The sequence below is a fragment of the Nerophis ophidion genome, linkage group LG08 (assembly GCF_033978795.1).
Source record: "Nerophis ophidion isolate RoL-2023_Sa linkage group LG08, RoL_Noph_v1.0, whole genome shotgun sequence".
NCBI classification, from domain to species: domain Eukaryota; kingdom Metazoa; phylum Chordata; class Actinopteri; order Syngnathiformes; family Syngnathidae; genus Nerophis; species Nerophis ophidion.
The window spans coordinates 32507692-32524335 of record NC_084618.1 but is presented as its reverse complement, the minus strand read 5'-3'; the positions used below and the strand labels follow the sequence as shown (position 1 = coordinate 32524335).

Below are 16644 nucleotides of genomic sequence, written 5' to 3'. Positions count from 1 at the left end.
GGGTAGAGAACCTATGGCTCTCGAGCCAGATGTGGTTGTTTTGATGACCGCATCTGGCGCTCAGATAAATCTTACCTGACATTGCTTAACACAATAAGTAATATTTCGCTGGTAACAGTGTTAAAAACGTTCAAAATTTAAAACATTCTCATGCATTTTAATCCATCCATCCATTTTCTTCCGCACCTGTTCAAGAAGTCTCATTAACGGTAAAATGTATTTATTGGTTAGCTTCAGAATAATGTTATGAAAAAAACAATGACTTATACTCTAAAAATGTTGGCCTTACTTGAAAAAAAAAGCACACATTCAGTTGTACTGTGTTAAAAAATATGGCTCTCAGAGAAATACATTTTAAAACATTTGTCTTTCATGGCTCTTAGCCAAAATGTAAAATGGTTGCTGACCCCTGGGCTAGCCGGTTACCATTAGTGATTTAACGGGACACCTGACAGTTGGCTATATATTTCACAATTAGTTTATGAAATTAATTTTCACATCCCGATAAGTTCACAGCTTTCACTCACCAGGTTTCAACACGTTCTCGTCAGAAGCGCACGCACACGAATACAGTTCAAGAGAATTACAATCTGGAGTCATGTGATAGAACATACATTCAGAGACAGCCAACTATCTAGATTGCTTTTAGAGAACACTAAAACGTGTGCATACATGTATGTTTGCGGCCGCTCAGAATCTGTTACAGCCACTTTACTTCTAAGTTAGCATATTTACAATTACCCAAAGATTACACATTTTGATTTACTGCTAGTTCTCCAAATTGTTAGGTTCTACAAAACTTAAAACAATGAAAATACATTAAAAATAACTTGTCAAAACAAGAGTTCAACCATTTTTATTATTCAGCACATTTGAAAACTTCAACAGCTTTAAGATGATTGCAGCGTAGATACTCCGAATTCCTTTCAGAACCTGTGCAAAAAACAGAATTGAACATTTGAGCCATTTATATGTAACTAAATGTGTTGCTTGGAATCCAAGCTTCCTCAACACCAACCTTTTCCATAAACTGCCCACTGGAAGCCATCAGGTTTGTATCTCTACAATTGCCTGGTTAAACAGAAAAATAAAGTTTCACATATACCGAAGTGGCAATTCTTGGGAAAATATGCAGAACCTCTAGTGGTCTGAGTGTCTCAGTGCGCTGCGAGTTAACTTCAGTTGTAATCAGTAGAACCAAATATGACTCATCATTGACCAGACCATTTGTACAACTCCATAAGCTGTAGGTTTGTCTACTCCAGGCGACATTTGTTTACATTCTATTTTCTCAGTGTGGCTATGTGTCAATGTATTGAGCTGCATACGCACATAACTTGCTATTGAGCAAGTCTTGCATTTTAGAACCAAGCACTTATGATGAAACTACATTCCTGGGCCTACTTTGTAGCCACAATACACTACAAGGGCCGCCTGAAGTCTTTCAAACCATTACTCATTAAAGGATTACAATACTCAGTGCAGGGGTGTAACGGTACGCCATAATCAGTTTGTATGTCCCTACATAAGGTTAACATCAATTTTCGATACTTTTTTGGTACAGTTGGGGAAACACGGCTAAGCATTTGTGAAAACCACTTTGTAAAATTTACAGTAACTAACATGCAGTTAGGCTCTAACACTCCCCGCGACCCCGAGAAGGGACAAGCGGCAGAAGATGGATGGATACACAGACCAATATAGATTTAGCATACAGGAGCAAGGGGGCACTTGAATAATTCATGCATTACACATGTTAAATAACAAATCCATTGTTGGTCAAGATAAGCATCTTAGCTTTAGGTATAGCTGACAAAAGTATACGCAGAGTGCAGTATATTTCAATAGTCCATTTTTTTTAAGACATTGTCAGGGACCAATTTTAGCCTGCCATTTTTTAACGGTCCCACTTAGACACCAAGACAATGAAACAAAGGGGAACTCTACTCTTTTGGAATTTTACCTATCGTTCACAATCTTAATGAGACAATACTTTTTTTGGAATTGTAATTTGTAAAAATCCACTTTTTCTTGACTGGCGATGCAGCTAAAATGGGGGAAATCCAAAAAAGGTCAACAATACTTAATTTACGTTTGGTAACCTGTAGAATAACCAAGCTGTAGCGACATTGTTATTGTAAGAGCGAACACTGAGCTCTATAGTCTTGGGACAGCATGCTAAGGCCTCAGCTAGCCCTAGCTACAGAAAAGTGATAAGATAGCTTTTGAGTTTGAATTAAAACAATGTTATATGTCACCAATTTGTATTGACTGAATACATGATCATATCACAGTATCTGTAAAACATTAACCCACATTTCATGTTTTGTTTGTACACAGCTAGCTCAACATCGTACTGTAGTAGGAAAAACCGGCAGGTGTATTACAAGTATGATCATTAAAGTGACTCATTCATTGAACAGGTGTCTGTTCCAACTTTTTTCAAGTTTACTTTGGGTAAGCACTACATATAGTCCACATAGCTTGGACTCCAAGTTCCATATTTATGCCCACAAGTCACACCAACCTCACTCTCTGATCCTAAATTTTACGCTCTGTTCATGTACGCTTCTATATACAGCAGTTCATCCTATGCATATTCAGCTTAAGAAGAGATATGTGAATCCTCATTTGTTCAAATATAGTATTTTCTGTTACAAAGACTGCCATGATTATGGGGGCGGCGTGGCGAAGTTGGTAGAGTGGCTGTGCCAGCAATCTGAGGGTTACTGGTTCAATCCCCACCTTCTACCATCATAGCCACGTCCGTTGTGTCCTTGGGCATGACACTTCACCCTTGCTCCTGATGGGTCCTGGTGAGCGCCTTGCATTGCAACTCCCACAGTCATTGTGTGAAAGGGCGAATGTGGAAATACTGTCAAAGCGCTTTGGGCTCCTTAAAAAGGGGTAGAAAAGCGCTATACAAGTACAACCCATTTACCATATAACACAGAAGTAGAAACAAGTTTTGCCGCAGGTGCGCTGCTATTGAAAGAAATGCAAAGAAGAACATTTCCGGTAATTCATAAAAAGTATGATAAATATTGAATATATTCTTAGAACGTGTCAGAGATTATATAACTATCCATCCATTTTTTACTGCTCGCCTCGCTCGGGGTCACGGGGTGGTGATTTCCATTCCAGCTGCACTTGGGTGCAAGGTGGGGTACACCCTCGGACAAGTCACCACCTCCACATGTATATTTAGATTATATATCTGTACACACACAAATTTTAAGGGTTTTGAAGTTTTAGACTGTTTTAAACGCTACATCGGTGCCTCCCATTAGACGCATTTTGCAAGTGTTTTTCATCAGCTTTAGGATCGTGAAAAAAAAAGGATGCGCGTTCTTGTCTCAAACATTGTGAATGATACGCAAAATTCCAAAAATAGTGCAGCTCCTCAAGTCACTATTTTTAGAACATTCTTTATTCCTTAAAATATGGTTATAGGCATGTCGCTACACCCAAAACACCTACCAATTTGACATCTTATTCTTGCAATGCTTTTTAAATTTGATTTGAATTCTAACCAAAACATACTTACACTTGAATGGAGCAGCATCCTTACTGCAACAAGAGCTGCAGGGAAAAAAAAAAAAAAAAAGCTAAAACATCTGCAGTATTCTCATTCCTATACAATAGTGCAGTTTTCAGTTCATAACATGACCTATGCAAATAATTTCATTTTAGTCATGTGTAATGTACATTTTGATTGCATTAAACCAAATTTGTTGACAGTGCATTGTGTAAACAATGCGGTTTGATTAGACTTGTCGATTAAGTCTTTCCACATTAAAATAGAAACATTTTTCAGTTGCCAAACATACCTTCCATAGACAGCATTCTATCAGACCATTTGAGAAACCTGAAAAGGTAAAACCATCAGTTCTGGTTTACACAAGGTAGAGTAGTAGTACAATCAACAGATGTAAACGTAGAACACTTATTAAGCTTCGGAGACACTAGGCTTACGACTCATCCAAGTCTGGGCAATATTGTCTAAATATTAGTTTGTTGTTGCAGACGATTTAAAAATAAACTTTTATACTCTTGCTCCAGCATACTTTTTGCCCCTCAGGAGCATCCGTAGCTTGCGCCTTTCTCTTTCTTCCTTAGCAGCCAACATGGCAAAACATGGCTAATGTGAACACGAGAGAGAGAGAGACGTTTGTTTCTATGAAAAGTGTTGTCAGTGCGTCGGTCTAGCGGCAACAAGCATGGAACAAGTGACTGCACGGTTTGTCTCAAAAAGGCATCTGCACAACACACATGTTTGAGCATCTGAAACCAAAGGCTCTAGCTGAGTGTGGGATATGGGTAATACAACTCTTTAGGAGGTGAAGAAGATGCAAAGTCTTGGCTAAAAATCACCTCACTATGGCAGAATCTGTTACACAACATATGTATGATGACAAAGAAGCACAATGCATAGAGCGATTACTAAAAGCAGTTGCTCTGCACATTGCCAAGTTGTGTGAATGGAAAAAGGCTGTGTTTACTTTATCCACTTACTGAAAATACAGTCAAACCTCGATTAACAAATGCCTCTATTTGTGTTCTTTTAGGTGTATGAATGTTGAGAGCCAAATATGCCTGTGTGTGACGAATGTGTCAGTTTAGGGTCATGTCACTAAATATTTTCATTTATCAATTATCTTGTATGACGGCGGGGACGCTATGGAGGCAGCCATTTAGAAAAAGGTGGGCCGCCCTATGTCACATCCTGTTAAAAGTACAATAAAACCAATAAAAAAAATATTTTTAAAAAATCGGAAAATATCGTACTCAATAAAATAAAAAATAAAAAAGGATGCAACATCACCCAGGACTACACTTATGATTGTAGTTGTCACTCAAAATAAAATGAGTACAAATTAACCATCAACCCAGAATTGCAAAAATTCCAGGAATATTGTTCCAAGAACAACTTTGAACAGGTACCAGGTATTGTTAAAGTTATCTATAGTTTAAAACCGTTGTACAAGTCACATCAGTTTTATAGAACTATTAACTCAAAAAAGTACTTCGTTTCCTTGCCATACCGTGTGCTACACCCACAATGATTCTCTATCTTGTTTCACCAAGTACCACTTTAAAACTTGTCTGTCCATGAACTACATAATGACCCACATTGAAATACATTAGCGTAGTAGTCTTCGGTATTTTTTTTAAAAACAGAGCAGATGCTTTAACTGCATACTTATTTTTGGCCACCAACATTACATTAATCAAGTGATTAATTGGTCTACCATTACATGGAGCCCGCTTACCACTAGTACCAGTTAAAAAAAAATCAATGGTCTAGTGATAAAAAAAGCACCATTTATTGGAGAGCTGTCAATATACGATTTCTACCAGACATGTTTGAGTGAGGCATTCACCATTTTAACCAAGGAAGTGGAATAGCTACTGGCATTTTACAATGCAATTTCTTCCAGAAAACAGGTCCCCACTCAGCCTGGGCTGATATATTTTACTTGATATATTGTCCCACGCATTGCAGATGTATACTGTCAGCACTATTGCGACCAAATTAAATCACTATTGTAACCATAGATTATGAGCACAACCGACCAAAATGACTTTTCTCTGCTGGGTGGCGGGGCTCTTCCTTAGAGTTAGGGTGAGAAGCTTTATAATCCAGGAGGAGCTCAAAGTGGGGGGTATAGCTCGGTTGGTAGAGCGGCCGTGCCAGCAACTTGAGGGTTGCAGGTTCAATCCCCGCTTCCACCATCCTAGTCACTGCTGTTGTGTCCTTGGGCAAGACACTTTACCCACCTGCTCCCAGTGCCAACCACACTGGTTTAAATGTAAAAATTAGATATTGGGTTTCACTTTGTAAAGCGCTTTGAGTCACTAGAGAAAAAGCGCTATATGAATATAATTCACTTCATTATGTCCTATAAAGTAAAGCCGCTGCTCTTCCACATAGAGGAGCCAGAGGAGGTGGTTAAGACATCTGGTCAAGAAGCCACCCGAACAATGTGCCCTAAGCAACCTGGGGAGGTTTTTAGGGCACATCCGACCGGTAAGCGGCCATGGTAAAGACCCAAGACACGTTGGGGAAACTATATCTGCCGACTGGCCTGGGAATGCTGCGAGATACCCCCGGGAGGAGTTGAAATGGATGGATGGGATCGAAGGATGAGTAACCATAAATAATAATGCAGAGGTGTCCAAACTTTACCAGGGGGGCCACATTGGGCTAAAAAAATGGTCGGGGGCTGAAAGTAAGACACAGAGTAAAAATTGAATCGGTGCATAATCGTGCTTCGATATAGCTTCATTGTTTTATCAATGACTCTAGACATATTTTAGAAACTATAATGATCAGTGCAAGATGAACAAGTACTCACCATCAACTCAGGAGTTGCAAACCTTGTACCCAGCAGAGTTCCAGCATTACTCTGGAAAAAAATAGAACACTTTGAGATTTCCTTGCCATGCTTGCAAAATAATAGTTCAAACAATTGTACACAGATCTGCAATGAATACATTGCAGATCTGAAAAAATAAAAACATTGCGTGGAAAAACATGCGCTGGATCATATGTCAATAGTTAAGTTTTAAGTTACACACTGCTTTGGCAGTTGCACCTAAAGTTTGTATGTAATCACAGTCAGATGTACAACAAAGTGTAACAAGAATTAATGGGTTAAACCAACAGTTCATGGTCAGTGCACTGAAAACAACTTCTTTCCATTACATACCTTCAGAGACAATCCAGTTGAAAGACTACATACCTGAGAAAAAAAACATACAATTATACATCTTCAGATCTAAACAAATGAGAAGCAAAATATACAGATGCATACTCAGTGCGTTGTGAACAGCTTCATTGAATATTCAGAGACTCTAGTCATGACTCATCATTGTAGCAGTTACAAGTACTGTATGAGTGCAAGATCAAGAAAGTACCAACCATCAACTCAAGGTCCAGCAGTGATTGGGTGTATTGTATCCAGGAGTAACCTTGAACAAATATGTTGTGTTACAATGGTTCCATTAAATCTATTGCTTCAAACCATTCAAAAATAGACTGATGAGTAGTGATGGGTTGATTAGGTGTCTTGAAGTTTCGACACATTGCAAAACTTAGTTAAAACTGTGTCACTAAATACTGACATCTGCCGGACATTAAAAATCCCTATAGGCAACTGATGGACCGACTCAACTGACACTGATTTTATGACCTAGTAGATAAGATAATATAAACCAAATCATTGTATTTCATTTAGGATTATTTCATATCTTCATTTAAATAAAATATTATCTTTTTTAGATACAGTCAATAAATAATGTGAACATGTATCATAACATGGAAATGTAAGAGAATGTGTTTTAAAGAAGGTTGTTTGTAGACTGATTTTTTTTTTTTTTTTACACATTTTTATTTAAAAAAAACAAAACAGTTTTTCCAACGTATTAAATTTTAGATGACTTCTCTTAGTTATTTCTCGGCGGAAATCTTTCTTTTTGCCTCCAACGATAAATTACAAATGACCAACGACAGAAGTGCAGTGATTCTGTTGGCAGCAGCATCTAGCTGACAGATGCGCTTCCTTATAAACACAGTTTGGCGCGCAGGCGTCAGTTCGACACAGTTCACGTGACTTTCTAAAAGCGGTACGCGTACCGACACAAGGTTTTGCTCTATGACAGGGGTCGGGAACCTTTTTGGCTGAGAGAGCCATACAAGCCAAATATTTTAAAAAGTATTTCCGTGAGAGCCATGTAATATATATTTTTAAGACTGAATACAACTAAATGCGTGCATTTTTAAGTAAGACCAACATTTATAGTATAAAAAGTATCTTATTCTTCTTAATAACATTGTTATTCTGAAGTTAACCAACAATAAATAAAATACTTCTTACCATTAATACGACTTCTTGAACAGGTGCGGTAGAAAAACGGATTGATGGATTAAAATGCATGAGAATGTTTTATATTTTGAACTTTATTTTTGATACTGTGATTACCAGCGGAATTATTCATTACTTATCGTGTTAAGCAATGTCAGCTAAGATTTATCTGAGAGCCAGATGTAGTCATCAAAAGAGCCACAGGTTCCCTTCCCCTGCTATATGAGCTCGACGCATGCGCCGATGCATCGGTGATGCTGGACCCATCACTACTGATGAGCATCATGGCAAATCTGCAGTTAAGTCAATCTGTTAAGATTCCAGGGGAAACACTGAGCAACATAAATGTTACAAGGACTGTTTACTCACTTTCTCTTATCTATTTCTGCACACGTTGCTTTAACACACAAGCTGTCATCCACGAGGAGATCCATGTGAACACTATCTGCAATCGAAGATGTACAAGAACATAATTAAAAAAAAAAGACGCTTTGACAACCACGAGTAATGGGTTAGCCACACCACGTTCTTAAAGGAATACAATAACCATGAAAAAATATATTTCGCTGTAGAGCACTTAACAATAAATACACGTTGTAACAAGAACCGAAAACGTACCAAAGGAAAAGAGTCTCGGCAAACTGTTAGGCTGGAAAGAGGGAGCGGAATGGCTGCCAGAGCTTTATAAAGGGAAGGTCCTTCAGAGCTCGAAATAGTTGTCCGCAGCTGTGCCTGTTAAATAAAGCTCGCATCGAGCGACGGAATTAATTAAAATGATTTATAGTGTAAGTAAACAAAAGCCAATATGTTAAAGGACATGTTGCTGCTTGTTAAAGCAACGATAAATGTAAAAAAACCAAGGACGAGTTCACACTCTGTTGTGGGATTGTATTTTACCGAATAAACACGGATTTATTTAGGAACATTTTTTATGTATATATATATATATATATATATATATATATATATATATATATATATATATATGTGGAGAGAGAGAGAGAGAGAGAGAGAGAGAGAGAGAGAGAAAGAGAAAGAGAAAGAGAAAGAGAAAGATGTGCTTGTGTAGGGTTTCGAACAGCTCCGAGTTGAGTTGGACGATAGTCACGCCCTGAGGGTTGCCAGGCAGCATAGAAAATCGCAAATTTTAACACAAGGGTTTGCTGCTGGTCTCACGTCTACAGACTGGCAACAAAAACTCAGCAGCTCAGTCTCGGTAGACGGAACGAAAATGGCGACTGCCTATGAGAGATACAATTTGTAAGTACATGAAATACACTTTCCTTTTGAAACACTTTATTACGACGTCCGTCATAACGCACTTGAATTGACGTGCACGATGGGATAGCTAGAAACTTGATTAAAAAGATAGCATTTGTAGCCTCAATGACATAATAGCTAAAGTTCTCTGACAGGCTCTACTGGTACTGCAGGAAGTAGTCAAGTTTAACTTGCCAGTAATCTTTATTATAAACTTCTCAGTATCAAGAAGTTGATATTGCAGAATATGTTATTGGACCGGGGTTTTGTTCTGTCCGTACGTAAAGCCCTCTATTAAACGGTACCATTAGCCAGGACTGCACGTAGCTAGGAGTCCAAGCAATATTTGTTGTCGAATTACGTATGTATGTATGTATGTATGCATATATGTATGTATGTATGTATGTATGTATTTACAGGGTATGCAGTGTTTTCCCCAGAATATTTGTGTGTTAAGGTGTTGTCTTACCAGGGCCAAGGGGGCGTCGCCCGGGACAGTCGGAAGGACGGGGGTATACGATATATTTTTTACCTAAAGTAAAAAGAAAGCACAAAACACAGTCGTAGTTACCGGAGATACTAATTATGTGCTTATTTTGACTTAGTAAATATTGGCTTACTATGACAAAATAATGACTAAGTCAAATAAATGATTTACTGTAAATAAGCTTTTGGAAAATTAGTTAAAAGTGGGGCCACATGCTGACAACTGCTTAACTCCATCCATCCATCCATTTTCTACCGCTTATTCCCTTTTGGGGTCGCGGGGGGCGCTGGCGCCTATCTCAGCTACAATCGGGCGGAAGGCGGGGTACACCCTGGACAAGTCGCCACCTCATCGCAGGGCCAACACAAAATAGACAGACAACATTCACGCTCACATTCACACGCTAGGGCCAATAACTCACCATGCTTAATTTATCACTGCGTTTGGGAAACCTGTAGTTGATTTTTTTAATGTAAATTTTATATTTTTATCAACACGTGATAGCAGGGAAACTAGGCTGCTACATTACTTATGATTAATGTAACTGGAGCTGAAAAAATAGTACAATAGCAACACCATGGAGTTCATGTAGGCTTTATGATGCAGTTACATTATCATATCAACTATCAGAGACAATAACTCTTCATTTAACATAATGTCAACGGGCTCATAGTGATGTTACTAATAGTTGACTGGGAGGTGATTATTATAATTTGGGGAGAGTCCGCTGCATTATGCTCACCTGCTAAACATCTTTCTGCTAACCTGCAGGTCTCTTCTCTCTTTCTCTCTGCCTGCCTCTGCCGAGCTCCATGTGCTCTGAATACTCACTGCTGATTGGCTGTTACCATCCTGAATATGCACTGCTGATTGCCTGTTACATGCGCTCTGAATACGCACCGCTGATTGGTTGAACACAGAGTGGTAACAGCCAATCAGATGGTTGTGTGGGTGGGACAATGCTTGGTGATGCAGAGAAGCACTGACAGAGGCAGTACGACGCATAGCAGCTTGTTAAAACTTTAGTTTAGCACCAAATGATAATAGAAATGCATTTAATGAAGTCAAATACAAATAAGGCAACAAGAGAAGTATCCTACACTTCTCTTTTGTACAGTAAATCAGAACATCCGATATGGGCATCAACATCAACTATATGATTTGCCTGAAAAAAAACAAAACATTTTTTTTTAAGACTTTATTTTAGGCGGTGTCTCTTTGTTATTAAGGCGGCTGCCTTAATAACAAAGCGCTGTGGGAAACCCTGGTATATATATATATATATATATATATATATATATATATATATATATATATATATATCATGTTTTTTTATCATTTATATATTTATCATGTTAGACCCGCTCGATATCCATTGCTTTCGTCCTCTCCAAGGTTCTCATAGTCATCATTGTAACCAACGTCCCACTGGGTCATCATTGTCACCGACGTCCCACTGGGTGTGAGTTTTCCTTGCCCTTATGTGGGCCTACCTACCGAGGATGTCGTAGTGGTTTGTGTTGTGGTTTGTGCAGCCCTTTGAGACACTAGTGATTTAGGGCTATATAAGTAAACATTGATTGATTGATTGATGTATGTGTATATATATATATATGTGTGTATATATATATATATATATATGTATATGTATGTGTGTATATATATATATATATATATATATATGTATGTATATATATATATATATATATGTATATATCTATATGTATGTATGTATATATATATGTATATATGTATGTATATATGTATATATATGTATGTATATATATATGTATATATGTATATAATTTACACACATACACATTTATATGTGTGTATAAGTATATATGTATATACACACACACACACATATATATATATATATGTATAATTGTAGCGGCGAACAGCTGCCTCGTCAGCTGATGCGCGAGCTTACAACCGTGGTGACCTGGCAACCAGCCTAACCCCGTTTAAAAATAAAAAATAAAACATTATATTTTATGGTAAAGCACATCCGTACCCCCTATTCACCTTGGCAGCCCCAGGTAAATAATAGATAATCCGGCATTATTTCAGCCAGTCTGTTTATATGATCACCCGATCTATTCATGTTAGCGCGCAGGTATAGCGCAGCGCGCTCCCATCTGACCTGCTGGTGCGCGAGCCCGATAATTAGACAGCTGCGTCTAATCAAGGAGAGCATAAGACGCCACCCCAGCACAGAGTGGAGGAAGGTTCACTATCCTTGACGATAACCCAGAGCTGTGCCAATAAAAAAAGTACCAAAACCAAAAGCTGAACGGACAGCCGGTTTTTCACCTAAAAGCTAAAAACTAAGGCTGCTAAAAGCTCCTAAAGACTGCAAAAAGCTACCAAAGACTCTAGAAGCTCCCAAAAGCTACCAAAGGCTGGTCAAAGCTGCTAAAAGCTGCTAAAAAGGCAAAACAAGCTGTTTCATTGTTTGAAAAACAATGTTGCAAACTAAAGGAAAATAAAAGGAAAAAAAATAATGACGGTCTGGTCTTTTGAGAGAAATCCAGAATCCATATTCAGCATTGGTACATCCTTTCAAGTGTGGGATAAGCACAGCTAAAAAATCAAAACACTGACATATATATATATATATATATATATATATATATATATATATATATATATATATATATATATATATATATATATATATATATATATATATATATATTAGGGCCGGGCTTCACGGTGGCAGAGGGGTTAGTGTGTCTGCCTCACAATACGAAGGTCCTGAGTAGTCCTGGGTTCAATCCCGGGCTGGGGATCTTTCTGTGTGGAGTTTGCATGTTGTCCCCGTAAATGCGTGGGTTCCCTCCGGGTACTCCGGCTTCCTCCCACTTCCAAAGACATGCACCTGGGGATAAGTTGATTGGCAACACTAAATTGGTCCTAGTGTGTGAATGTGAGTGTGAATGTTGTCTGTCTATCCGTGTTGGCCCTGCGATGAAGTGGCAACTTGTCCAGGGTGTACACCGCCTTCCGCCCGATTGTAGTTGAGATAGGCATCAGCGCCCCCCGCGACCCCAAAACGGAATAAGCGGTAGAAAATGGATGGATGGATATTAGGGCTGCAACTAACGTTTACTTTGATAATCGATTAATCTGTCGATTATTAATTCAATTAATCGATTAATAATCGGATAAAAGAGACAAACTACATTTTAAAATACAGCGTACTTAGACAAACTTTAATGATCCACAAGGGAAATTGTTCTGGCACCATGTCCTTTCGACTTGCCAAAAAAACAAGGCAAGTGTTACAAAAATGTTTTTTTTTTTAATAAAGTGCACCATTGTCCTGCACACTAGCAATAATTTTGCTTAGGGGAATTTCAAACCTGGCTACTACCTATTCCAACCATTCTGCAATGTTGGATGCTGAATGTCTTTCCTCTATTGGCATGGTCGTAAGGCAGATTGACTTCATGTTCCATTCGTCTCCAATGTAGCTGCATGTATTGCCAAGGTAGGCTGTCCACACATCAGTAGTGAGAGCAATTTTTCTCTGGGTGGCTTTTATGTCAGTCTACACTGCATGGAATGTCTGCTCGTACTTCCTCTCCAGCAGTTTGGTAAAATGGTTCCTCGAGGGAAGAGTTTAACCAGGGTTGAGGACGTGAATCATTTGTCTAAAACCTTCATCCTCCACCATTGATAGTTGCCTCATGTCAGTTTGCAACATATTCAGGATAGCATTAGTCAATGCAGCCGCTTGCTGTGGTGTGCACACCCTCCTTTGTACCAAGTCTCTAATGCTGCCTTGTTTCTTTCTGAAATGAGAGAAACCATATTATGAATGTACATAGTAGCCTCATTTACATGTAACTCAATACATACCCAGTTGATTTAATTAATAATTTTCTGACGTAAAAGACAAATACGCCACCACATTAAAAAAACAGCTCAAATAAATAAATGGACATTGGAGTTGCAGAATACACCAATAACAACACAGAAATGTAACTCATCAGATCAAAACTGGATCAGATATAGTACACGTGTCTGTTCTGAATAATAAAGGATTCACATTAGGCTACCTCCGAATAATAGCATTAAATATTCCAGCACCTTCATAACGTTTAGTTATACTAAAGCGTCACTCAAGTCTAAATAGATTTATGTAGCTTTATTGGGCCCGGCTACATTGATCCATTATGAAACAAACCTGAGATATTTCTGTCCGTTACGTATATACTTGCGTTTTCTCTCTGAAAACTGAGTCGAATGTGCCGGAGACACATTATCAGTCCCGCGTTGCAACAAAGACATAACGTTAAAGTTACTCACAAAAAAGCTGAACTTATGAATGAATGCCTGTTGCGACTCAAAACAACACATAAAATGAAGTCACTGCACTATCCAAAAAGTTCCTAACACTATGAAAGTTAATACACAACAGTTGCTCCTGTGCTTACAGAAAAAAAATCTCCTCATTAACAAAAGATTAAAAATACACAAAGACGGACTCAACGGATCAATACACTCGGACTATGGACTTAAAAAGCTACATACCGTGAGTTCTTCCCTTTATCTTCTTCAGGTGCTGCCGAAGCAATGTTGTCCTTCCGTGCCACGCGACGTCCATGCTGCACGTTTTGCAGGAAATGTCTTCTTTGAAGTCTTTAAAGTAAAGTGTTCCGACACTTTGGACGACTTATGTCGTACACTTATCTCCATTGAAGCAATAACCACGAGATGTTTCTCCGCTGAACTATCCGTACTGTTTCCTTCCGCCATTTTTCGGACGTTTCCACAAAGGAGACGGCATGGCAAGTGAGCTGCACATGACACATCATTGGCTGGCTCACTGCCACCTCATGAGACATAGGCTCAGCGCAGCCCTGGCGCTGTTTTGTACTGTTTTTGTACTTATTTTGATTATTGTTTTTCAGCTGTTTGTAAATGTTGCAGTTTATAAATAAAGGTTTAGGGGAAAAGAAAAAAAAAAGCCTCCGCGCAAGCGCATTGCATACATCCAACTAATCGCTGACTAAATTAATCGCCAACTATTTTTATAATTGATTCTAATCGATTTAATCGATTAGTTGTTGCAGCCCTAATATATATATATATATATATATATATATGTATGTGTGTGTGTGTGTATATATCTATCTATCTATCTATCTATCTATCTATCTATCTATCTATCTATCTATCTATCTATCTATCTATCTATATATATATATATATATATATATATATATATATATTTATGTGTGTGTGTGTATATATATATATATATATATATATATATATATATATATATATATATATATATATATATATATATATATATATATATATATATATATATATATATATTAGAGATGTCCCGATCCAGGTTTTTGCACTTCCGATCCGATACCGATACTCGCTTATACTGGCCTATCTGAGCATGTATTAAAGTTTAAATTTATTTAGCCTACTTAGTTGTCAGATTCATGTTGATAACAACAAGGCAGCTGAATTTGGTAAGTTGGAAAATACGCAATGGCCCTAAAGGGAATAAGCGGTATAAAATGGATGAATGGATGGGTTGGTAACAAGAAACTGACCTGTTTATTCAAGAATAAACATAAAATAGACAAAATTATACATGACAAACAGAAATGGCATCATTGAACAGTAAAAAAGTGAACAGTATAAAGTGCAAATAATGCAGTAGACATAATTAAAAAAGCAAAACACACAAACAACCTGAGTGGGATAAAATGTCTGTAACTCAGCATCAATACTTGCTCTTGAACAAGTGTGAACTTAAAAAAAAACAACTATCCACACACTCCCTTCAATTGTTTGCCCCCACCCCCCACCCCCCTACTTCAGTCCGAGCATAATAGGGAGATTCTTTCTAACAAAGACTCGTACTTCAAGATGCTCAGGAGTCAGCCTGCTCCTGTGTTCATCAATGAGTGAGGCTGTGCTAAAAAGCCTCTCACTCTCAACACTGGTGCAAGGAGCACTGAGGAACTTGACTGCTGTTGCTGCCAGGGCGGGTAGTCGAGACTGATTGTCTCTCCAGTAGTGAAAAGGATTGCTGGAGGCTCACTGAGGTAGCTCTCCAACTGAAACAGTGCCCCTGGGGTGATCTGCTGCTTAGATGGACCTGCTGTGCAGTTCTTCTCCAGTATCTTGTTAAAGTAGCTGCCGAGGCTGCTGGTTGAGCTTCCGGCCTCCATTCGTGGTGTTTGCCTTGCTGTCTCAGCCTCAGCCACACCTTATTCCAGAGGGCATGGTCTTCAGTTCTGGTTCCATTTTCATCACCTCTACCTTTAGTGCCTCCTTTGCCTGATCCAGGTTGGTAGTATACAGGTGCTGTTCATAATATTAGAATATCATGAAAAAGTTGATTTATTTCAGTAATTATATTCAGAACGTGAAACTTACATAATATATCAATTCATTACACACATAGTGATATATTTGAAATGTTTATTTCTTTAAATTTTGATAATTAGTACTGACAGTTACTGAAAATCCCAAATTCAGTATCTCAGAAAATTAGAATATTAGTTACGACTAGTACCAAAAAATATTTTTTAGAAATGTGGGCCAACTGAAAAGTATGAACATGGAAAGTTTCAGCATGTACGGCAATCAATACTTAGTTGCAGCTCCTTTTGCCTGAATTGCTGCAGCAATACGGCGTGGCATGGAGTCGACCAGTCTGTTGCACTCCTCAGGTGTTATGAGAGCCCAGGTTGCTCTAATAGTGGCCTTCAGCTCTTCAGCATTGTTGGGTCTGGCATCTCGCATCTTCCGCTTCACAATACCCCATAGTTTTTCTATGGGGTTAAGGCTAATCAAGAACAGGGATACCATGGTCCCTAAACCAGGTACTGGTAGATTTGGCACTGTGTGCAGGTGCCAAGTCATGTTGTAAAATGAAATCTTCACCTCCATAAAATTGATCCGCGGCAGGCAGCATAAAGTGTTCTAAAACTTCCTGGTAGACTGCTGCATTGTCCCTAGACTTCAGGAAACACAGTGGACCAA

General features: G+C 38.4%; 1 protein-coding gene and 1 long non-coding RNA gene across 4 annotated transcripts in view; one reads left to right on the top strand and one right to left on the bottom strand.

Annotated features, from left to right (window-relative positions):
* Window positions 1–840: 840 nt before the first annotated feature.
* LOC133557644 (uncharacterized) lies at window positions 841–8576 on the bottom strand. The gene is made up of 9 exons (XR_009807810.1): window positions 8487–8576; window positions 8238–8313; window positions 6926–6975; window positions 6714–6746; window positions 6360–6410; window positions 3831–3868; window positions 3548–3582; window positions 1019–1071; window positions 841–933 (listed from the first exon to the last, which is right to left on the bottom strand). It is a non-coding gene; the product is annotated as an uncharacterized LOC133557644 (long non-coding RNA).
* A 316-nt stretch (window positions 8577–8892) lies between these two features.
* sacm1la (SAC1 like phosphatidylinositide phosphatase a) overlaps window positions 8893–16644 on the top strand; it is an 89643-nt gene continuing 81891 nt past the window's right edge. The window contains exon 1 of one of the 3 annotated variants that reach the window (XM_061908294.1): window positions 8893–9128. In XM_061908294.1, the coding sequence (XP_061764278.1) occupies window positions 9100–9128 (29 nt within the window). In that variant the 5' untranslated portion in view covers window positions 8893–9099. The remainder of the gene's footprint in view (window positions 9129–16644) is intronic. The other 2 variants (XM_061908295.1, XM_061908293.1) reach the window with 2 other exon arrangements.